Below are 25,491 nucleotides of genomic sequence, written 5' to 3'. Positions count from 1 at the left end.
TGCCTGAAAAGGTTGAGAACCACTGCTATACAGTACGGCTGTGAATGCTGGACCCTAAAGCCTGTCCTACAGAAATCCCTGGATGCTATACACCAGTAGTAGTACTTAACATCAGCCAGGATCAACATGTGACCAACAAGCATCTGCATGTGGAGCTTTTTGATGATTTGATGTTTGATACATGTTTGTTTCCATTCAGTTTTTTCCCCCTTGCTCTTCCTTTATCCCCCTCCTTTCTCAGAAAAACGGCATTGATGGAGCGATACAGGCCAGGCAGTGTTCCCACGGTCATGAATTTCCTGGAAATATTTTTAAAATTAGAAAAAAAAAATCCAGTACTGGAACGGTTTTGGAATTGATCAAGGGTCCTGGAAAGTCATGGAAAATATTAGCTATGCATAGCTATTGATTTTGTTCAAAACATTTTCTAAAACATGTATAACATTACACAAAATATGTAACATAAGTACTTTTTCGCCGAACGGCTGCGTTATTGCAGCCTGATGTATGCAACTAGAAGTTCTCATTCTAGGCTTGCACCCTTCGTGTGCTCATTTGGTTCCATTTGTACACTGTCAGAGTTAAGGGGAAACCTTGACATTTGAAAGTGAGATATACAGAGAAACACTGTATTATATCGTTACTCATAGGAGTAAGAAACTCATTATTGCGATGAATGGCTTACATAGGCCTGGAAAGTGGTTTAAATATTCTGTAAAAGTTTTGGAAAAGTTTTGGAAATTCATATGTAAAAACCCTGGTGGTGGAAAGTACTGGCGAGCTCACCAGATGTATGGAGCACCGACAAGTAAGTATAACCGGTCTGGCTCTGATCGACCATATCGTCTTACAAATTTACAAGTTAGGCATTTAGCAGACGCTCTTAATCCAGAGCGACTAACTGTACAATAAGCAAGGACAGCACAAGGTAATACATCAAATGCATAGAAATAGTCATTTTGGATCAAAGGTAAACGTCTTCACACGCTGAGGGTCACTCACACACACACACACACACACACACACACACACACACACACACACACACACACACACACACACACACACACACACACACACACACACACACACACACACACACACACACACACACACACACACACACACACACACACACACACACACACACACACACACACACACACACACACACGTCTCCAGTGAAAAACCAACACGGTCACAGCTGGCAGCCTGTTTGCTTTGCCCCCGACAACAGACGACCTCTATAAACACGGTCAGAGTATATGGCCGCCGCTGCTAGCACCCCCCCCCCCCCCCCCCCCTGCCCCCTCGCCCCCGCCAAGCCCCCTTGTTTGCATTCCCTGCTGTATGACATCACCAACCGGGGTCAGATCCCCGATAGCCGATTGGCTGAGTGGACCACCAGCCAGGCCAGCCCGGCCGGCGGTGGAAACGCTGATGAAGGTCCAAAGACTGCGAGGTGACATCAGCTCGTGGAGCTTAGCCAATGGGCTGAGAGATGCCTGGATGACACTAAAGCAACATCCTATTCACACGTGCACGCGCGCGCGCACACACACACACACGCACACAAAAGAGCTTTCCAGAAAAGACAACTGTGTGACCATGTGGCCCTTTCCCTCCATTTGTTGATGTGTTGACCAGGATGTGAGTCGCCTCATAAAAGAGAAATGTGCTGCGGTTGTGTTTGTAAAGAGTCTCTGCTTCTCATTGACCTCCATTCTCTATGATAAGATATGAAAGTAGGATAGGGGTGTGTGTGTGTGTGTGTGTGTGTGTGTGTGTGTGTGTGTGTGTGTGTGTGTGTGTGTGTGCTCGTGCGCGTGTGCGTGCGTGCGCGTGTGTGTGTGTGTGCTCGTGCGCGTGCGTGTGTGTGTGTGCGTGTGCGTAAAGACAGATACTGTAAAGTGCTAGCGACCTGACGGTCACTTATCTCCCGATTAGGGAGTCTTACTGGTATATCTACTTACACTGCTACAGCCATTCAGTAAACATGCATAGTGCAAATTGTTTATTGCATATAGCAATTTCTGCTGATCTTTATTTGTGAGTAAATGGCTGTAAATGCATTAAGTGCTTTTGTACTGTTGCTTCAGTGGAATGAACCAACCTCAGAGACAAATTCTTCATTATGAGAAAGCATAGCTGATGTTGTTATTTGAAATGATCTGTGATCTAGTAGTCAGTGGATGTGCATCTGTGTACGCAAGTGTGTCTATAAAGACATGTTTGCGATCGTGTGTGGGCGCATCATGTACAGTACGTATCTCATATATCCTTGTGCACTTACACTATACAGTACCTCTGCCTATATGTATTTCTATTTATATCTACGTATATGCCACACATCCATTTTACTGTTGATACTTTGTACAGACTGTACATATTACTGGTGATAGATTATATGACATATCCGGTCAGTCCAATGCAGATGCCAGGACAGTCTTTAGGCCATACCTTTAATTCATATTCCATTTTTAATGGTGATAGAATGCACACATTATGCCGTCTACCTAGTGATGGAATATACACTATGCACTATAGGGCATTAACAACTTGAGATTTTTGCAAGTCGACTCCACTCAGTAAAAAGTTGAGTTGAAGTCGACTTTATCGTTTGATGACGTCATCACATCACACACAACCCCCAAATTATTTTGGGGGGGTCCCCAGATGATTAACTTAATATGAAACATTGTTTTTTCACTCAACTGTAAACAAACCAACATCAAGTTTAAGTGTATGAGGGTATCTTCACATTTCTAAAGTGCCAATTTAGAAAAATTGGCACTTTCATTTCTTTTTAATACCTCTAAAATGACAAATTAAACATTGTCCAAATTGTAAAATATATAGAGGCAGAAATTGTGAAAATAGCCAATCTACAGAGCAAGGAGATCTGCTATTTTCACAATAGAACGTTTTTTTTTTTTTTTTTTTTTCAACTTCGACTTGGGAGTCGACTTGTGTAATGAAGTCGACTGAGTCGACTTGTCTATCTATCTATCTATCTATCTTATCTATCTGATGTGTGTGCATGCATGCACATGTATAGATGTCTCAGGGTACTGGCTTCAGAGTGACTAAGCTTTGTGAATGAACTCCAAACCACCAACGTTTGAATCCAACCAGCGAGTCACAACATAATCGAGCCACTCTCTTCACAAGTTTACCTCTGACAACTCTTTCATCAACTCTGTGATGTTTTTTTTTTCTGTATCACCACTCAAATCCGTTTCATTTCCCTTCAGGATGGCTCCAATCCCCATCGACGCCCGATGTTGATGAATCATCCGTCTTTGAAAGCTCTGACAAATCACGCAATTTTGGAAAACATATCCCTCACAAATACCCGGGGTGCTTAGCGGGCAGCCATATTTACGAGTATGTGGCTTTGTGGGTTACACAGCGATGCCGCGTTAACGCTTAAACACCGTGGCTCCTTTTCAGTCATTAACAAAGTGTCGTTGTCGGGTGAAAACCTTGTATGTCCAAAAGCGTTCGTTTTGCATTTATCATTTTAAAAATGATTTAAACTAGTGAAAACAGCCGATCTACAAGCACACAACGCCTACTTTTGTGTGACGGCCTTGTATGATGAAGCAGGGCTTTATTGCGAAAGAACGTACACATTTGAAACTTGGAGATATGAGGTTTCCACCTGACAGCGACGAAAGGTTGAAACTACTCTGTTAGGGCTCACCTAACTCTCTTAACGGGTACATTTGGTTCCATTTGCACGCTCTCAGAGATTAAGTAACCCTCAGGACTTTACAGTGTACTGTAGGTACTATAATGGTTGCTGTGGTAATATCACACTGCTGTTGATTGTATTCTATGTACTAGACGACAATGTCAATAATTACTCATGTGTAATTATCTCAAGAATAAATAAAACAAATCAATGAATGAACTTTTCTATAAACTGCGATTATGGAGAGATTGGGCCTCATTTACAAAGCGCTTTGTACATTTCCTAATGCGTTTTAGATTTTAGGGGAGATTTCTCATGTGATTCATGAAAGGGAGTGTAAAGCTTTGATTTGTGCACAACTCAAACTCATCTCACATTTTATTTACAGAGCACATTTCAAATGACCGAAGCCAACCAACGTGCTATACAACACAGCAGGGGAAAACAACAATGACACAGCAAATACATGCAGCAATTGAAAACAAATAGAACAAACTAGAAAGGTGCAATTCTGGGAAATTGCAAATGTGGTTGCACTGACGCGAGTCGCGAGGAATCCCCTGGGAACTGAATTCTGTCTTACCATTTATATTAGCATAAGACGCCTCAGGGCGACATGCTTAGGGCGAGGTCGCACCAATTCTTAGCCATCTGGCCAGTGATTTATATCGGACCAGTTTCCCATGTATGGAGACCCCTGCATGATAGTCAACAATCTCAAAACATGCCCATATATGGGCATTACCAAATATGGGCATTCCCAGATATGCCCTCAATATTGATGACAGGGATCTCCATATATTATGGGCATAAAATTACATAATTAACTTGCAGGTGTGACTCGTGATGACATCAGCGATTTCCATATACTGTATGAGCATAAAGGGGACATCAAGCCAGAGCGTGATGCAAGTGTGACTTGCCAGAGCGTCAAGCCCATTCTGTTAGAGTGGTTCCTGTGACATCAGTGACATCAGAAGCTGCTAGAAGCCGATGATGACTCCAAATATGGATAGGGTGTCAGCCCAATAAGAGCCCCATTTTACTTCTATCCATTCTAAAATTACTTTTATACTTTAGTGACCGTGGGTCACAATATGTGATGTGATATGTAAATAAACAATACATTTGGCACTGATCTGTCCAGCAGTTTTAAAGATTAACTCCAGACACACCAACGCTTAGACAGACAGACAGACAGACCCTCTTCTAGACATTTAGATTCCTGCAGAGCCACTCCATTAAAACTGTCAGCCTATACCAAGTGTAAAACACGCCTGGATGGCATGTCAGTAACTGACACATCATGACGACAGGTTTATGAGCTTGTCGATCTGCTATTTAAAATCATTTTGACCAAATGTAAAACATTTCGCCTACGATGACATGCCCAAATAGGGATGAACAGGGTGCAAGTGTTTTTGAGCGGTGCTAACCGCTCCTATAGACCGCTTTTTTACCAAAACTATGATGTCACAATGATGACATGAGTTCGCTAGACCAATGAAACACTTCGATTCTGTTGATCTGTCCATGATGTCATAGTCACAGAGGCACCCGATTGGTTCACCCTGATTTAGAACGCGTTTAGGCCGCGTAAAATACGTCATAAAAAATTATTGAGCGGTGCTAACCTTGAATTTCAAAATTGTATTAGATGAATATCACTTATAAGCGATAAAATTACCACACTTTTAGACAGACTGTGGAAAATCTTACAGGTTATAAATGATAGGCAACTAATACAAGTTTAAAATACAAATAAACAGCTTTTGATGATGATGTCACTAATGAAGATAACATGAATTAACTAGACCAATGATTCTGTTGATTTGTCCATGATGTCATAGTCACAGAGGCACCCGATTGGTTCACCCTGATTTAGAACGCGTTTAGGCCGCAGAAAATATTACGTCACAGACACGGAGGCACCCAATTGGTTCACACTTTAGGCCATTGACTTTGAATTTCAAAATTGTATTAGATGAATATCATTGATAAGCGATAAAATAACCACACTTTTAGACAGACTGTGGAAAATCAGGTTATAAATGATAGCCAACTAATACAAGTTTAAAATACAAATAAACAGCTTTTGAAAAAAAAAATGATGCTGTCACTAATGATGATAACATGAGTTAACTAGACCAATGAAACACTTCGATTCTGTTCATTTGTCCATGATGTCATAGACACGGAGGCACCCGATTGGCCATTGAATTTGTTGACGAACAGATCTTGACAAACAAAATATTCATCTTCTGGCCTCTGTCGTTCTGCACCATCTTGAAGAAGGATTTTTTTTCTAGAACATCCTGACTCAAGGTCTGTGGTTCTGGAATCTCCTGTTACTCTGTTACTCTGGATCCTCCTCACCCATGCTTTTCTATGGTTCTAGAACATCCTGACTCAAGGCCTGTGGTTCTGGAACCTCCACCAGGGCCATTGATTTATGGAGTCTCCTGGCCAACAGGCAGTGGTTTTGTGCCTTTTTGAAGAAGGATCTGTGGTTCTAGAACATCCGGACCCAAGTCCTGTGGTCCTCGACCAGGGTATGTGGTTATTTTGTCTCCTAGCCCAGAGTCTGTGGTTCCGGAGCCTGTATTTTTCTCTTCTATTCACTCTTTGACTGCCACCAGGCTGTTAATGGCCAGGCTGTTTGTCTGACCTCCTGTCTGTTCTCCCTCTGTCTCCCCCTTGCTTTATAACTCACAAGAAGCTCTATTTGGCTCTATTTGTTTTCAGACAGCGACATTTAGGAGTTTCTCCTGCATCTCGGCTACTCCAAATGGAGTTTCTAGTGACACATAAATGTGCACGATAAATTGTTATTAGCCTTTGGTCTGGTCATGGATACTAACAAACCTGGCTGGTATGTTGCGCATAATATACTCCTGATGGTGTAACCGACATAATCTGTTTCCAAGAGGACCCAGCACTTCTTCGCGTTGGCCGTCAGTCAAATTAGAGGGAAAATCTGACCAACCACATATCCTGGACCTTTCTGGCACAAATGGACCACCACCCAGGATTCAAGACAGCGACCACGCTATATTACCCTCGCAGACTATGGTTGCTGTTTCGAATTCTGGGTTTTGTTAAATTTGAGCCGGTGTAAAGGTCAGGACACACGAAAACCTTATATAGTCTGAGCAGACCTCTAGACTGACATCATACACAACAAAAAGAATATTGCCATGCATGCCTATCAACACTGATTCGCGCAGGCGCCCTTGCAGGAATTAGTTTGCACCGCTCACTTCGCACGGGTGCGATATTTTATTTATTAAAGAGAAGCCCTTACGTCAGTGAGTTTGATGATCTCTCCAGAGCTCAGGCATAGTTTCTTGTCAGAACGGTGTTCATGTTCTCGATCCACACGGTGTCCACCGGCCCGTCAAACATGTACCACTTCTTCTCGTCCTCCGCCTCCACGGATGAGAGATGACAGGATGCCGTCCGTCCTGCAGAGATGGAGAAGTGGAGGTGTAGGTACTGGGTAATAATAATAATAATAACAACTAGAAATACTAGAAATACTGTTCCTACGAAACAGTGTGGGCTCGCTCGTGACTATATTCTTCAGCGTGCTAACTGTCATGTGAAGCTCAACCAATACTCCAGCTAACACTACACCCAAATTTTCCGCACCTCAATAGTTATACCGCATCATTAATGATGAAAATTACGTCATTTTTGAGGAGTTACACTGCCATTTCCAATGGCAGCGGACAAAAGGTCTATAAAAAGTTACAGGTTACCCTAGAAGTCTATAAAGTTTCGCAAGAACTATAATGTGGTTGCTCTGTCAGGCAACCACACTAATAATAAAAATCAAACCTCGGTTCGAAGTGAAGCAGTGAATCTTAGTATAGAATTGTCTGGAGAGCCGGTATGACAGCCGGTATAATAGGTTTTAAAAAAATATATAAAAGATCCTGCTTGCTGGTCTCTTAGTTGTTTGTCAACTGCATCCCTCTATAATTATTTCAGTTTCTGTTATCTTTGTGGCCTACTACATTTTTCAACTTCTGCTAGATTTTCAATGTATTTACTCTTGTCTGCCTTAATGCTCCTTTTTACCATTCTGTTAGCATCTGTATATTCTTATTGTGCCTTTGCTTTTGCTCTTATGCGGCTATTTGTCATTGCTGCAATATGTGAGACCTATTGCATGTACAAGACAGATAAAACCTGAAGGCCAAATTATCATGTGAAGCTTGACCAATCCTCAAAGTATCCATTCATCTGCCCGGGAGGGACACCGCACCATTCATCTGACCAGGAGGGACACCGCACACATATTCTGGACGTACAGGACATATAAAGCCTATTCATTCTGAACTGAAATGACCATATATGGACATGGGACACACATTTTGCTTTTTGAAAATGCCTATTCATTCTGGACTGATATTTTGCACGTACAGGACAGAAAAAACCTGTTCATTCTGGCCTGGAGTGACCATATATGGACATGAGGTGACATACATTGTGTTTTTGAAAAACCCTGTTCATTTTGGACTGAGTTCACCATATATGGTAATTAAACGGACATTCTGTTTTTGAAAAAGCCTGTTCATTCTGGACTGAAATGACCATATATGGGCGTGATACACACAAAGCCATTCATTGGAAGCGGTTTTCACCGCTTCAACAACTAGAAATACTGTTCCTACGAAACAGTGTGGGCTCGTTCCAAGCTCTTATATACAAAACTCTGCTGACATCACCAGTGGTATCACCAGGAAGGCATGCATGTAACACCATGTATGGGCACAAAGATCTACCCTTTGGCTGCACCTCATTGGCTAAGGGCCCTGCCTTTGTACTGTCGAGGAGAACTTGACTGATGGATAAATAATGTGTGTCTGGTGATAGATTATATGACATCTAGTATATCCGGTCAGTCCAATGCAGGTGCCACGTCAGTCTATAGACGAATTTCCGTGCAACGTCATCACAAACAGAGTGCGCATGTCAGTGGTAAAAAGCAGTACCCGCAGTAAGCTTTATGTTGTGTTTTGGTTGGGACTCGGATCAGACTGGATGCTATTGCTACAAAACAAACATGACCAGAAGTTGTTGTGCAGTAAATCGCGCCAATAAATCAAAGGATGGTGGAAAATGTTTAATATTCCGAGGGGTTCTCACCCATTTCATAAAAAGAGAAGAATATTGTGGCTACAGGCCATCAAAAGGGGGTTCCGGTGGTCCTAAAGTAGTGGTGTGAATGGCTCATTTCAGTCAGAGAACGATTCAACGATTAGTGATTACATTGTTGAATGTTCCGATCATGTATGCTTTACTTTACTTTTTTAGTAGACCTTGTACCAGTGAACTGTATACCATCATGAAACTGTACCTTTTCCTATGCAAACTTCTAATAAAGTCTTCAATCAATCAAAAAAATTCATACTAGTGACTTGTAAATAGATATAAAATTTGTCTATAGGCCATACCTTGAATTCATATGCATTTTTAATGGTGATAGAATGCACACATTACATATCGTCGCTCAAAAAGCGTTCGTTTTGCATTTATCATTTAAACTAGACCAGGTCAACCTGGTTGTGCCAGACCCCCTGTCTGTCATCATCATTTATGACATCATGCCTTTTGTAGGCATGTCATCATCATGTCATCATCATATATACCCTTTATATAGAAAACCCGGACAGACCGACATTTGCTTATGTAGGCCTACCCATTTCATGGGTCTGGCAAAAATCAAACCTTGGTTCGAAGTGAAGCGGTGGACAGATAAAACCTCTATTCTGAATGTATTTTTCATCTGTTTTGATAATCTGCAATAGATACTGCATGTACAAGACAGATAAACCCTGAAGGCCAAATTATCATGTGAAGCTTGACCAATCCTCAAAGTATCCATTCATCTAACCGGGAGGGACACCACACATTTTGCTTTTTGAAAAAGCCTATTCATTCTGGACTGATATTTTACACGTACGGGACAGGAAAAACCTGTTCATTCTGGCCTGGAGTGACCATATATGGACATAAGGTAACATACTTTGTGTTTTTGAAAAACCCTGTTCATTCTGGACTGACATCACCATATATGGTAATTAAACGGACATTCTGTTTTTGAAAAAGCCTGTTAATTCTGGACTGAAATGACCATATATGGGCGTGATACACACAAAGCCATTCATTGGAAGCGTTTTTCACCGCTTCAAAAATGAACTAAACTGGTGAAATCAGCCGATCTATATGTGTGCTCGCTTTCAGCGAGCCCACAATAATAGTCTTTAGTGTCCCCAAAGGGATACTTGTCTTCACAGTCTGTTCAACAACAGCAAAAAACAACATATCACTCACTGAGACATGAATACATGGTCCCCACAAAAAACATCCTCTGCGAGGCAGTTTGTTTTATGCCACAATGGTTGAAGGGACCATCTCTTACCAGTCTCTCAAAACACTTACTAACGATCGGTGTAAGAGCGACCGGTCTCCAATCATTGAGGCGCGCTGCCTTGTGGTTCTTCTTGGGGACCGGGACCACGATGGAGGATTTGAAGCCGGAGGGGACCATAGCTTGGGAGAGGGAGAGGTTAAAGATGGTTGTAAACACTCCTGCCAGCTGGTCTGCGCATGCCTTGAGCACGCGGCCTGAGATTCCATCCGGGCCGGCGGGGCCATGCGGGTGTTGACCTGCTGGAAGGCCCTGCGAACGTCATGCTCCATGATGGTTAAAGGGCTGGTACCTCGTACTTCGCTGATAATCCACGGCTTTTCATTGGGGAAAATCCGGACAGTCTTTTTTGGAACAATGTCATCAATACACTTGCTGATAAAACACATGACTGTGTCAGCTTTACTTTCTTATTTTTTGTTGATTTTCTTTTCACAGTTTATTTATTTTGCTGTTGGTAGCATAGGCGCTGTTACCGTGGGTGGCGCTGAAGCACCCGGCCGTAATGGCCAGCCCCCAGCCCCAGCTCCTGCACCATTGAAATTTACATTATCATACAAACGCAGGAGGGGGGCGGGCGGGGTGGGCGCTCGATTTGGGTTCTGCATCCGGTCGCGTGCACAAAATTTGGCGCCAGTCATGGCTGCCAGTTCCCACCTGATGTTATGTGGGAGTTCCCACTGCTCCAAACCGTACTGAATAACTGCTAGCGTGCATAGCGTCTTGAGACTAGGACTAAACCTAAAATCTAATATGTACAGTTCTTTAGATTTGCCCTTTCCTCCAAAGAGGATGATACGATCTCCCAGCATGCAACAGCACATCGTACACATCCCTGAACACGGGCCTTTCCCCTTGGGCACAATCTTCTTCCAGGTGAGGGTCTGGGGATTTAATTTCCACAGATCATTGTAATCCCGGTCATAATGGTTCTGTCCACCAAATATGTACAGCTCTCCTTTGTAGGCAAAGGCTGAATGACAAGAGCGTTCAGCTGGACTACGCTGTGCAGCAGGCGTGGTCACCCAGCACTTGGTCTCTGTGTCAAACACTCTGATGATGTTGTTGTAGTACGGCTGGCCTTGGTAGCACCCGTCCCAGGGGTCCTTGTTCCCTTCTCCTCCAAATACAAACATCTTTGTCCCGATGATGGTGGCAGAGTGATTTATTGAGTAAGGTGCTTGAGTACCTCTGGCGTTAATCAAAGACCACACCATTGTAGTGGTGTCCAGCTTGCAGATGTCATTGGTGAATTCATTCCTGCTTGTCCAACCTCCATGGATGTACATGACCTTCCCCAAGACACAGGCTGAGTGCCAGGCCCTCGCCGTTGGAACAATTCCAGATATCCTCGGCTTCAACCATCTGTGGGTGTGGACATCAAATGCATAAAGCACGTTGTATGCTCTGTATACATTATATCCTCCCCAGATGTAGACCATATCTTCCATCAACACTGTATCTTCCATCAACTCAGCTGTGTGGCCACAGCTCACGGAGGGAACCTCATGGAGACTTCCAGTTGTCGCCGGTGGCAACTTCCTCCAGCATAAAAACACTGTGCTGAAGACATGCACACCAAACTGAGGATCATCGTCCCTTCCGAAGGAGTACAGCTTGTTTCCCACGGCAACAGCAGCGTGATAAATGCCTTTATTTGGTGCTCCATTGAGATGAACGGTCCAGTGCATCATTTCACACAACCAGCAGCAGTGCAGAATAATTCAGTTTTGTTCTGTAAAAGAATGCAGTTCTACTGTTTGTGTGACCACTTATATAGGTACAGCAGTACAAACATCATGGAACGTTTGTCCAATATATGAAGCCAATGCTATTTATTCTTCCATATATGGTAAAGTGATCTAGGCACTCCCACACACATAGATGTGTAACTGATATACATCTTTTTTTACATTTTAAAAGTTGGTCCAAATATGGGGTGTCATGCGTCATAGATACATCACAGGAGACCAATGTCACAGACTGGCTACGAGGCTACAAGTTCAAGTTGCAGTTTTAGTGTTCATGGGCCCACCACTAGCATCACCAGGAATGCTGGTCCCTCATTGGCTGTTAATAATGACGTTGCCAGAAATGCTGGTCCCTGATTGGGCTAAGGGCTTAAACAAAGAAGGACACCGTCATACATACCCAGCCGAACGCAGTACTTGCACGCTCTGCTGGCGCAAGTAACTACAGTAGACAGAAGCTATATGGTCTTGGGAGTATCAGGTTAACTGTGTTCGAAAGCCAGAGAAAAGAAATGTGTCTTCAATAATGATTTGAACAGTTCTATGGACTGGAAGGCTCTAATATTAAGAGGCAGGCTATTCCAGAACCTAGGGGCAACAGGAGCAAAGGCTCGATCACCTCTGGTCCTTTTACTTGTGGTGAGCAGTGGTGGAAAAAGTAGGCCTAAACGTATCAATACTGCAATGTAGAAATACTCTGTTACAAGTAAGTCCGGAATTCTAAATGTACTTGAGTAAAAGTATGAAAGTATTGGTATCAAAATGTACTTAAAGTAGCAAAAGTAAAAGTACAAAATGTTTGATAATAGCCAATCTACAAGTTCAGAATACGGCATGTGATTAAGTTTTATAATATTATAATTTACAGTATATCCTAAAAGTAAGTAGTCACTAACTGTTCAAATAAATGTAGTGGAGAAAAATTATAATATTTGGATCTGAGATGTAGTGGAGTAGAAGTATTGGGAATTGGAAATACTCAAGTGAAGTACAAATACCTCAAAACTTTACTTAAGTACAGTTCTTAAGTAAATGTACTGTCTGAGTTACTTTACACCACTGGCGGTGAGCTCAGTCAATAGCAGCTGGTTGGCCGACCTTATGGGTCTGTTTGGAGTGAAGTCCTCTATATGTCATAATTTGACTTGTACTGCTGATCACAGGTCTATCAGATGATGAATCCCACCTATTCATAAATCATGTACTGTATGCATTGTTCCACACTAGATTTAACACCATGAAAGGCAACCGGATATAGCCAATGCAAAGCGAGCTTCACCATGGTGAGAACTTCGTAGTATAGGCTAGAAGTTCATTGAAGTCGCCTGTTGTGGTTATTACATTTGCTGTTGCTACCCTGTATAATGTGATGTCAAATAGGGAAAATAATCAACAGGCTCAGAATGTGATGCATTGGGAGCTAAGATCTGCTATTTTCTATTCTAGGAATAGCCTATTTGCAGAATGTTCGCTCCGATATCAGATCAGATCAGATGGGAGGACCACATCAGAAACGTGGACCTCTATGGCAGTGGTTCTCAACCTTTTCAGGCAACAACCCCCAAAATAATCATATTTTAACTGGGGATCCCCCGACCCTGACGAGCACTAAGAGTTGAGGAATTTTGTACAACACTGTGTGCGTTGCGAGGCGTTGTGAGCATGTAGATCTGCTATTTTTTTTCACTTTAGAGGTCCTTAAATTGTCACTTTAGAAATGTGCAGATGATACCTGCTGTATACGCCACGGGTCAAAGACAAGATCAGAGAGTACAGTACTGTAGATCAGGGGTTTTCAAACTTTTTTGACTCAGGGCACCCCTTGTAAATAACCTTTTCATCCACGGCACCCCTGAATTACACTGTTAAAGCTATACTGTGTAAGTTGCTCAACTAGTGGTCAGTAGCAGTAGAGCAAACCGCGGTCGCGTCTGCTTTTTTCGGCCGTTTTTCGCCGCGGACCGGGCATTCAGACCACCGCGTCCGCCTCGCCTCGCCGAGACCTATCCATAGAGGTCTTTCGTGTCCCTCTACGAGCCTCGGTTGGGGAGTTACATGCTAAACTCCTAGCCCAGTGTAAACACTGCAGTGTACTTCCTGAAGAGCTCAGCAGTGTATGATCTGGGCTTTGATTGGCCGGTAGGGAGACACGTGTACAGAATGATGCATATGACGTCATTTTGCCGGGAAAAACAGACCCGGTCACGGCCACCAGGGCTCAGTAGAACACATATAAAGAAAAGGCTTTGGGAGCTGAAATTAACAGAGTGGGGGTTCTAAAACTTTAGCGATTTAATAGTTAGGACAATTTTAAGATATGTTTTATAAAAAAAGTTACATAGTGTAACTTTAATGTTTAGAACCTTACATGTAGGCTATGTCACGGAGAAATATCCTTTTCCATCAGAACTGACTGAAAATAACATGATACTTTTTGTTTAACCACTTGAACCCCAGCATCTCTATTCTGGGGGGAAGGTTCACCAAAAATAGCCGATCTAATGGAACACCATGTATGGGCACAAAGATCTACCCCTTGGCTGCTCCTCATTGTCTAAGGGCCCTGCCTTTGTACTGTCTGTCATTTTTCAACGCGTGAGCTTGTAGATCGGCTATTTTTGGTGAATAGAGTTGGCCGTAGATGGAAAAAGAACTCATCAAGTACAGTGCAAATCAGGTCTTCACATAGTGAAGTGATATTGATGTAGTGATACTGATATTGATATTGAATTCCAAATTCCAAACAACCATTTCCGCTACCCAGGACGGAGGTGCGAGAGACTAGGAAAGTCCTTTGTGGTCGCTCTCAAGCAATACAACGAGACTCATAACTGTCGATTGCCAAGGCCAAATAGGATAACCCAGGACAACCTACTGTAGGACAACTGTTACCTTACACTACCGGAACAGCGACTGTTGGCCCGGCCACTGCCAAAATGAGCACACACACTCCCTGGATGCCAATTCAGAACCTCTGCCCCACATTTTTCAAATGGCCCTGTTCTAGCGCCACCATGAGGCCGATGTTTGCAAAACACATTTCTGTACACTACTCCTACAGATTTTGTCCAAAAATCACGCAAATCGGTAGACAGTATCTCTACAGTCATGTGATCGACACGGATCTGTCTGATTGTCCATATTCCATCCTAATTGGCTGAGATTGGCTTTCAAAGTTTGTAAGATTGGTCCGTTTTGGACAAAATGCCTCAAATCACAAACGCAGAGTGCAATTAACATGAAATCGTGCACACACGTTCCCACTAGGCCGAGGAAGAAGTTCCACTTCAAATTTTTGAAATCAGCCTCATGGTGGCGCTATAACAGGCCAATTCGTGGTTTTACCTATAACTCCACCAATCAGTTTCAAACTTTGTAAGCGCACTCCCTATAGGCTAAGGAAAAACCCTTTCCTTGCATTTTTCAAATCAGCCTTTTATAGCGCCACCAGGAGGCCGACTTATGTAAGACAAATTTTTGGATATTACTTCTTCAGATTTTACCCAAAATTAACACAAATCAGTACACAGTATCTCTACAGTCATATGATCAAGACGGATCTGTCCCATATTATATATTCCATCCTGATTGGCTAAGATTGGCCTCCAAACTTTGCAGGATTGATCCATTTCGAGCAAAATGCCTCAAATCAAACACAGCGTGCAATTGTAATGAAATTGTGCACGCACATTCGCAAAAGGCCAAGGAAGAAATTACACTACAAAATGTTCAAATCCGCCTCATGGTGGCGCCATGAAAGGTCTAAGATTGGTGAAGAACACATGCCACCCTTTTTACATTGGTCTATTATAGCACCACCAGGACACCTGGCCTGGTGGAGACCTGTGCTCGGAAGAGCACTGCTTCTAGTTTGGTACTGCTTTGTTAAGTTGTGCTTTGGAGTATTGCTTTTTTGTGTGTGACGTGTCTCTTAGGAGCGTTAAATGTTTTTTGGTCACTTTATGTATATATATTCTTCTTTTTGAGCGGTGGTCACACCGTCTCCATAGCGTGGCCGTGTGTGTATCCGTCTATGTATGTGGGTCCGTATGTAGCCTATGTATGTGGGTCCGTATGTAGCCTAAGTACCCCTGGTGACCAGAGAGGTGCTGTTGAGTCTAGTCTGCCCTGAGCATCAACTGCTGGCCTGAGTGACATGGATGGATGGATGGCTCTCTCTCTCACACGCAAGCAAGCACCCCCCCCCCCCATATTATATATATATATATATATATTTTTTTTTTAATATTTTTTATTATAATTATTATTATTATTATATATTATATATTTGTTTTGCTGTTGCGCAGCCTCCACGACCACCGCTCAGTTCACACGGGTGTGATTTTTTTGAGACATAATAGGGACACAAGGGTCCATGTGGTTAACTTTAGATTAGAAGTCCACATAAACACTGCAGCCAGAGTTAATTAAAAACAAACAAACAAGCCCACAATTCCTTAAATCTAAAATCAAACAGTAGTCGTCCAGAAATGGTTTCTGTGAGCAAAGGTTAATCAGAGGAAATGAAAATAGGAGATCCTAAGAAAAAATAAGTATTGTTGTGTTTTTTGGGGGCCGGAATTTTTCGGGAACCGGACAAAGCCAGATGTTGGAGCTTAGCTCCTTCCAGGATCACCGGTCGAAATCTACCAGAGAAGCTGAACACAGAAGAAGTTCCCAGAGCCTCTTCCAGTATAAAAATACACTCCACTTGACTGCCCTTACACCAACGCTTAGTGGCTGTAGTGTATAAACATCTATTTTACTACTTAACCTAGTGTCCTAGCAACACACAATTCCTCCACGCCTGTTTTTGTCTTGGTTCCACCATCCACAAGCGTAATTTGTATAGGGTTGATGGGTTTGATAAACCCAAGGGCCCCCCTACTGGTGACAGTATTATAAATTCATAGGCTATTATATCTTCGTTGTCGGGTGAAAACCTTGTATGTCCAAAACTGTTCGTTTTGCATTTTTCATTTTAAAAATGATTTAAACTAGTCGATCTACAAGCACATCAAGCGATCTACAAGCGATCTACAAGCACACAACGCCTCGCGGTGCGAGGCGTTGTGTGCTTGTAGATCTGCTGTTTTCACTACTTTTGTGCGATGGCCTTGTACGATGAAGCAGGGCTTTGCTTTGCGAAAGAACATACAAATTTGAAACTTGGAGATACAAGGTTTACACCCGACAACGACAATATGTATTTTGTCATTTCCAATATATTAGGGGTCTCTAATCGCCTAATCTATGGCCCCCCAACAGCAGTACAGGGCGCTTTTGATCTGAAAACCCATGCAGAATAAGATCTAATTTCGCCCCTGCCACCATCCTTTCCCATGCAGGCTTATAGTCGGGGAGCCACAGGCCCAAAAGCTCAAAGAAAAGGGTTGAACCTGTGGTGTCATGACATTTTTTTTTTTTTTTTTTTTTTTCTGTTTATTTGGTCATTAAGGTACACAGAATGAGAGGCCTGCTCTGTCGGAAACATTGCGGAAAAAAAGTTATGGCCATTTATATATTCACTGTCCCATTGACTTCACTATAAAGGAAATGAATACAAAAAAGTAGCATATGAGGGGTCAAACCAGAGATTTTCCACGATTCAGAATCCATTGAAAGCATTTGTTTTGCACAAAAAAAAAACATTCCTTGGGGTAAAAAGAGACCCCACAAAACAGTGAAAAGTGATGAGTCATTAAGTATTCAAGAGTACATGCTTTTAAAAATAAAGTACAAGCAAAAGTAAAGCTAGACTTTACTGGGAACGCAGGTCAATACAGTTGCTTTACAGTATCGCTGGTCAGGTCAGGATGATGATAACAATAATGTAACAGTACTTTGCTGGTTACAATTCAGTTATTTCGTCACTTGGGTCCTCTCGTTCTAGCGGGAGACGATCCGTCCGTGCTATTGATCATCCTTAGTGTTTTATTTCTGCAATCTGTTAGCAACATCTTTTATGTAAAGTGACTTTGTGTTGGCTACTTAGAAAAGTGTAATATAAATCTGAGCTATTATATCATTATTATTATTATCTTATATCTTATATTACAGGAACACTCAAATTCAACATTGAGATCAATGGAAGAGTGGTGCGAGCTTGAGGATTGGTTAAAGAACAGTTATACAGCATGCCCATAAATGGACGTGTGCTGCTGCGTTTTTAGTTTTTGTGGTGCGTGGTCAACCTGCAGTACCGTGCCTTAAGACAGAGGCAAGTTACATTTCACCTGCTGGATGAGGATGTGTTGAATGTGTGTCTGGACAAATCAAAAAGTTGCGAGTACACAACAATCTAGAAAGATGAAATTGGAAATTGCAAGTGTGGTTGCCGTGGGGGAGCCAATCAGATGGGGGGAAAGGATGACATCACAATATCAAGGTATCGTGATGTCTGATTGGCTGAAGGGTTACATCAGATGACGAATAAAAACTCCAAGAACAATAGTCTGGATGCCTTGCGGGGAAACCACACTAATAATATTGTAGAGGCTGGTTTAGTTTTCACCAGTACTCTCTTTCATTGCAAAATAATTATAATAATGATGTTGGACGTTGGATGCGCACAATGCTTCAGAGGGCAGTGGCTCGACCAAGCTGCGGTCTTGCAAGGCAGAGACTATTGATTGGATGAAGTCTAGCGCTCAGAACTATAAATTATAGAAGAGTGACTATAAATATGTTTCTTGTCCTCCAAGAACATCGTTGGGTCAGGCAAGTCCTGCCGAAGCCTAAAAAAATTTGGCATCATTTGTAGTATGCTGCAGCCTTTACTCCTTCAAAGAACCAGATTATATCACCACATTCTAAAAAGCAATCTAAACAAAGCCAACTATTTCTTTTGTAATTTTTTTAGTATCAATAAAGTTCTCACCACAGTACTAGACAGTGGCAGTGGCGTTTGCCCAGGAGGGGAAGGTATCCAGGTCGAACAGAACTCTGCCCCAGCTGTTTATGGCCAAAGTGGTGCAGAGGATCCCGATAATATTCATCACCACGCCTGCCTTTGCCATGTCGGAAACCTTGAGGGAGCCATAGCTAAACACGATGGCGTTGGGAGGTGTGGCGACAGGCAGCATGAAGGCGAAGGATGCACAAAGAGTGCAGGGGATCATCACATACAGAGGGTTCACTCCTATAGACTGGGACAAGGTAGCCACGATGGGCAGGAATAGCGTTGCCGTGGCGACGTTGCTGACACACTCGGTGAAGGTGGCGATGAGGAGGCAGAGGATGATGACGATGGCCCAGGGAGGGATGCTTTGGAGGGGAGCCATCTGAGACCCCAACCAGAGGGAGAGACCTGACACCTCGCTACCCTTGGCTATGGCGAAACCTCCACCCAGAAGCAGCATAATGTTCCAGGGCATCATCTTATGAGTCACCTCCCAAGTCAGGAGGGCAGGGGCAGGACTATGGGGCACGTCTGGGTCAGAGGCCCTCCAAAAGCGAGGTGGTTCAGAGGGAAGCACAAACAGTAGGACAGCCGCAGCCATGGCCACAGTAGCATCTGTCACGAACTGAGCCTTGGAGTTGAAGATGTGCGTAGCCCATCCGTCCATGAAGCCCGGGCTTCGTGTGAACCACAGCACAACCAGCAGTAGAAACAGGACCAGGACGTTGAGCTCTGCGTAGCACATGGGGCCCAGGAGGTGGTATTCTCTCCTGATCACTTCGTATGCCGCTTGTTCCTCCTCCGACCGGACCGCTCCGCAGGCCCATGTACGCCGCAGATTGAAGCCAATGAAGAGGAACTGCAGCCAGAGCCAAGCTAGGACCAGCATCATCAGCATGGTGGGGAAACCAAAGGCAAACCAGGAGGCAAAGTTGACGACGTCACCACTCTGTGGGAAGAGTTGGTTGATTTGCCCCATGAGGATCAGGTTGGGTCCGGTGCCTGTGAGAGTGGCGATCCCTCCAATGCTGGCGGCGTAAGACACAGACAGCAGGAGACCTTTGCACACCCTCTTCCTCTCCTCCTCTAGTGGAGGTTCTGCCATGGGCACAACCACATTCCCACTGTCACGCTTGCTGTCAGGACTGTCCAAGGGAGGTTTGTCCTGGGGCGCTGGCATGGCCTGGAAGGTTACTCTGTCCCAGCTGTCCGGTTGACCCTCCGAGCCAATTGTGTCCTGTTGGGTCACGGTGCCTCGTAGGTGAGTGTTTTCCTCCTGGCTGTCCTGTTGTCCCCCATCTTGCAGGTTGACAGTGATTGTCCTCTGATTGCCCTGGTTTGGGACCGTACCATTCTTCTGGCTCTTAGGGATGCTTTGGGAATCCTGGGAGGGGTTGAGCTGGCTGAGGACGGCCTGGACGATGGGGACCATCATGGCGGCGGCGGCCGTGTTGCTGATCCACATGGAAAGGAAGGCGGTCACTCCCATGAATCCCAACATCAACAGGGCAGGCCGGACGCCCACGACGAGCAGAACCCGGAGGGCGATGCGCTTGTGAAGGTTCCAGTGTTCCACAGCCACCGCCACCATCAGACCGCCCACAAACAGCATGTTGGTATCCTTCAGGTACTGCATACACACGTGTTTGGACTCCATGACTCCCAGCAGAGGGAAGAGGACGGTGGGCATCATCGCAGTCACGGCCAGCGGCAGCACCTCTGCACACCAGTACACTGCCATCAGGGCAATCACATAGGCACAGTTAGCCTCCGACGTGCCAACGAGGAGCGGCAGTGGCAGCAAGAGGAGCGGCGTGCAGAAGAGGATCACCCCGTTCCTTAGACCCCACGCTGCCCGCAGTATGGAGAAGACCTTCTTGCGGGGAGGTAAGAGCGCCATGTTGGTTTGTGTGTTTGTATCAGAGAATTTGCTTCAGTGAAGTAGACTAGTGTGATGATAAGGGTTTGTGATGTCTGACCGTCTCCAACCGTGTTATAACTAGGACGTGGCGTGACCAATGTACTCCGTGTGTCGTCATGGCATCAGGCACAAACAAGCCTGGCGTTTGCACATGTCATTAGCACATAGAGAATAGAACATACTCAAAGACCGGGATCCTCCAGGTGTCCCTTCTTTTTCCCCTAAAAAACAATCTTTTACAGTATAAGTTGTCGATGACCTATTTTTGCGGACTGTTCGCTGTTTTTGTTGAATCCTATTATGAAATGACCAGTATAGGGATGCTAGGGACCTAGGGTTAATATGGCTAAGAGGTTAATCCCATTGTACAAACAACCAAAAAATAAAAAAATAATTTGATGTTAATGTCAATGTCGCCATAATCCTTATCGTAATTGTCAGGTATAACATGTATGTATGATGATTTTATATTGTTTATAGTGCTATATAATATTTATGATTATGCTTCTATGATTACATTTTATGATTTTGTTTGTATACTTTTCATTATCAAACATATAATTTTGCGAATGTCTGTCTGTCTGTCTGTCTGTCTGTCTGTCTGTCTGTCTGAGTGAGTGTCTGAGTGAGTGTCTGTCTGTCTGTCACAGCGTTTCTCCTCAGTGGCTGGAGCAATTGATCTGAAATCGCATCACCATTAGCATATGAACACACCTGACATAACTGTGAAGCCTGTTTGTCACTTTCACAAATCATATGCTGTATATTAGCATTTTTATGGTGTATCTATATCTATTCTGCATCTAGCATGAGGCATATCTATTCTGCATCTAGCATGAGGCAACATGTTTAACCAGCTCTCTCTCTGTGTGTGTGTGTGTGTGTGTGTGTGTGTGTGTGTGTGTGTGTGTGTGTGTGTGTGTGTGTGTGTGTGTGTGTGTGTGTGTGTGTGTAGGCGGGTGGGCGGTTGTCTGGCCCTGTTACAGATGTTGTCCAAAAATCATGCAGACACAGTATCTCTATAGCCTCTATATATTCTTACATTGATGCTCCTACATATTATCATGCAAGCACCAGTTAAAGTTACTTTCCATCCCTCATATACTGTGTGCACAGTGCACACCCCATAACTCACACACTGCACATCATTTCGGAGCTCATATCTTTGAACGGGTAAGGGCTAGTAAATGTGATTTACTTGTATACAGAGGGAACTACTGCAAACGAGGCCTTGGGTTAAATAGAGGATGTATAAATGAACACATCCCCAGTCAGGCTCAGTGAGGCTTCTCTCCAAGCCTGAGTTCCAGTCTACAGCCTGAAAACAGGGCCAGTCTCACCTGAGAGAGAAAAGGAACCACAAGTCCTGGCTTGCAAAGGAACCATATTTGTTGTTGAAACAAATATTTAGCTAGTGACACTTGGGCAACATCTCTCTCTCTCCCTCTCTCTGTCTCGTCAAAATGAAAACACTACTGTATATAAACCGGTTATATAGAACCAGTGGTGGAAAAAGTACTCAACTTTTTTACTTAAGTAAAAGTATCAATACAGCAATATAGAAATACTCTGTTTTACAAGTAAAAGTCCGGAATTCAAAATGTACTTGTGTAAAAGTATAAAGTATTGGAACCAATAGCAATAAGTATTTAAAGTACCAAAAGTAAAAGTACAAAAAGTTTAAAAATAGCAGATCTACAAGCTCAACGCGTCACGATGCGACGCGATGAGCTTGTAGATCGGCCACGGTATAAAATAGAGCTAAAGTGGATTAATGTATGTTTTATAATATAATCATTTATATCTGCAAAGTAACTAGTAACTAAAGTTTTCAAATAAATTTAGTGGAGTAAAAGTACAATATTTGGAGATGTTGTGGAGTAGAAATAAAAGTATTGGAAATTGGAAATATTCAAGTACAAATACCTCAAAATTGTACTTAAGTACAGTACTTTAGTAAATGTATTTAGTTACTTTACACCACTGTATAGAACAAAAATATCCCCCCATCCCTCAGTCTCAATCTTCCTTCCATTCAGTCTTTGTCTCAGTAGCAGTTGTGGAATGCACGGCGTCATACTGTAAGTAACGCTACACCCGCAGTTTTGTGGCGGCGGGTTCCGTGTCCGGAGATAACCTCCTCCAACCCTCAACCCCAGGAACACGCTTCCTCTTTCAACTCTCGCAAGCCTGAACCAACCCAAAACGGTGCACGGTTTAGCCGCGAGCGAGCGCGGCCATAAATAGAACTAGACTTTGCTCATTAGAGGATGACAGACATCGCTGCCCACATTTCACAAGGACGTCTATTGTTGGAGGGGGACACAGGGAAGCACAGTTTGTGGCGAGTCGGGCGAAAGAAAGGGTGAATGATAGGAACTATGAGCAAGAGTCTCTTTTTAGTCACTGTCCATTACTGTGTTAATCGTCTGTCTGACTGTCAAGAGAGATTGTACAAGAAAGAGCATGAAATCAGACGGTACAGTCATAGCCCCCACCGCACGCACGCACGCACACGCACACACACACACACACACACACACACACACACACACACACACACACACAGAGTCATAAAAGGCATCCTTCCCTCTGCCCCATGTAGACTGGCATTCTTGGCAATGGTGATAGATGGTTATCTTGGCAGACAGTGTGGGTGGGGCCTGTGTGTGTGCGCATGAGTGTGTGCGTGTGTGTGTCCGTGTGTGTGTGTGTGAATAGGCTTTGACTCAGCGCTCTGGCGCAGGACCCAGTGGCAGTGAGAGAGAATGACGCTCCGCTGACAGTTCAAAAGCAACGGGCATCTATTGACACCATTGGGACGGTGACAGCTCCAAGGCCAAGGGACACAATAGAGAGAGAGAGAGAGAGAGAGAGAGAGAGAGAGAGAGAGAGAGAGAGAGAGAGACAGGAGGGGAGGGGGGGGGAGTGTTGTTCGGTTAGGGTTGGCTATACTGGGGCTCAGGAGGAGGTAGGGTGGCCATTTAGCAACTGAAAGATTCATTCCTTGCCTTATGCCTCGTCCCTAATCTTCTGAGGCGTTTTAATACTTTGAAAAAAGTAGATGTAGAGTCAGCTATTTTCATTGGACCCTTACAGGTCCATTTGATTCCATTTGTACACTCTCTGAGTTAAGGGAGTCCTTGCAAATAAAACATTTGAGAACCACTAGTACTAGTGGACTGACTGGACTCCTAATGTGCCATAGTGTCATAGTAAATCAGTGTCATACGTATTCTGAAGAGACTTGACATTCAGTATCATATGGACATTCAGGTCATTTGATCACAATAAGAATATTATAACAGTGTGTAAAAACTACAACTTAAACTGGCCACGGACAAGTCCAAGTCTTGCCACGGATATATTGATTATGCAGACCATTAAGTATCAGTGTATTACACCAACCACTCAGGAGAGACTGGCACCAACAAGAATAGGAGATTCCATCTATAATTAAAAAGCTGCTGCCACGTTCATATTTTTTGCACACCTTGACAACGCTCCATATTTTTTTGCACCTGATCTTGCTCCCTGTTGATAAGGTCACCATGAGTTTAACTTTAAGCTCTTAAACCCTGTATACTATAGTTGACCGGAGTCGTATATATTTTGACAGAATCTTCGCCCTCCAGAGTGGGGACGCTATAGGATTCGCAAGTGGTTCAAACGGCAGCAAAGCCCGTGCAATTGGCAATCGTCGGCAGGGGCGTCACGAGGGGGGGGGTGGGGGGGGGGGGGGGGGGGGGGGGGGGAGTGGGACTGAGTTACTAGGGCCCAAGGTGAAGGGGCCTTAATTATTTTATACTATTGAAAAATAGCAGATACAAGCTCACAGCGGTGCCGTGCTGCGAGCTTGTAGATCTGCTATTTTTGAAAAGTCGTGAAAATGTGTGCAAATCTTTCAATTATGTACTTTTTACTATTTTCATGTGAAGGACCCCCAAAATTTGAGTTACAAATGTTGGGGATCCTTCACATGAAAATATTTGAGCACCACTGACATAGAAACATAGGTTTTTCAAAAAACCTTAGAAGGATTTGACATTTTCAAAGACTTGCACAAATGTTTACGATTTTTCAAAAAATAGCAGATCTACAAGCTCGCAGCACGGCACTCGGTGCCCGCGCTGTGAGCTTGTATATCTGCTATTTTTCAATAGTTAAAGCACAAAATGTGAGTGAATCCTTGTACCCAGGGCCCAGAATTTGGTGTGACACCCCTGATCGTTGGAACGTTTGAAGGGACAATTGAGCAGATAAACACTGAGTAGCTCAGTGCCTTTTCTCTATCGCCGCTTTACGCCGTGTGCAAAGTTGATCATTGAACAGCGACAGCTGCGTCTCACCTCAGCTGGCTTCAGAAGGCAGGGGCAGTGCTGCTGTCACCTCTGCTGACTCCTCGGTTCACACTCTTGTGGCGTTCAGAGCAGCGTTGCCAGATTCTGCGAGAGAAATATTAAGCAAACCAGGTCTATGAAAACAAGCCCAAGAAGCGACTATTGGCCATATAAACACTTTAAGCCTATATACTCTTTGCATCGGCTATTTGGAAATAGCCAATCTGCTATTTTCACAAAATCTTGGGGGGAAAGGCTAAACATTTGTAATATTTAATATAACACAAATCTGGTATGGGGGTCCCTAGTACAAAATAATTTTGGGGTTCCTCCTTGACACACCAAACACTGGCTTAAACAACATTAGGAAACAAGCCCAGATAAGCAACTGTGTTTTACAAACAAGACCCAAAAAACATGCCACCCGCAACTACCAATAATA

The 25,491-nt window shown here is 43.6% G+C and overlaps 1 protein-coding gene across 1 annotated transcript; it reads right to left on the bottom strand.

The window, feature by feature from the left end:
- Positions 1-18,774: 18,774 nt before the first annotated feature.
- LOC308305943 (Na(+)/citrate cotransporter-like) lies at positions 18,775-20,688 on the bottom strand (the record flags this gene model as incomplete). The annotated part of the gene is made up of 1 exon (XM_080750842.1): positions 18,775-20,688. One exon carries the CDS (start codon positions 20,686-20,688, stop codon positions 18,775-18,777), a length of 1,914 nt encoding a protein of 637 aa, XP_080606968.1.
- Between the last annotated feature and the right edge of the window lie 4,803 nt (positions 20,689-25,491).

This window comes from Nannobrachium achirus, assembly GCF_963921795.1.
Source record: "Nannobrachium achirus genome assembly, chromosome: 20".
NCBI classification, from domain to species: domain Eukaryota; kingdom Metazoa; phylum Chordata; class Actinopteri; order Myctophiformes; family Myctophidae; genus Nannobrachium; species Nannobrachium achirus.
This window is presented reverse-complemented; position numbering and strand designations above follow the sequence as displayed.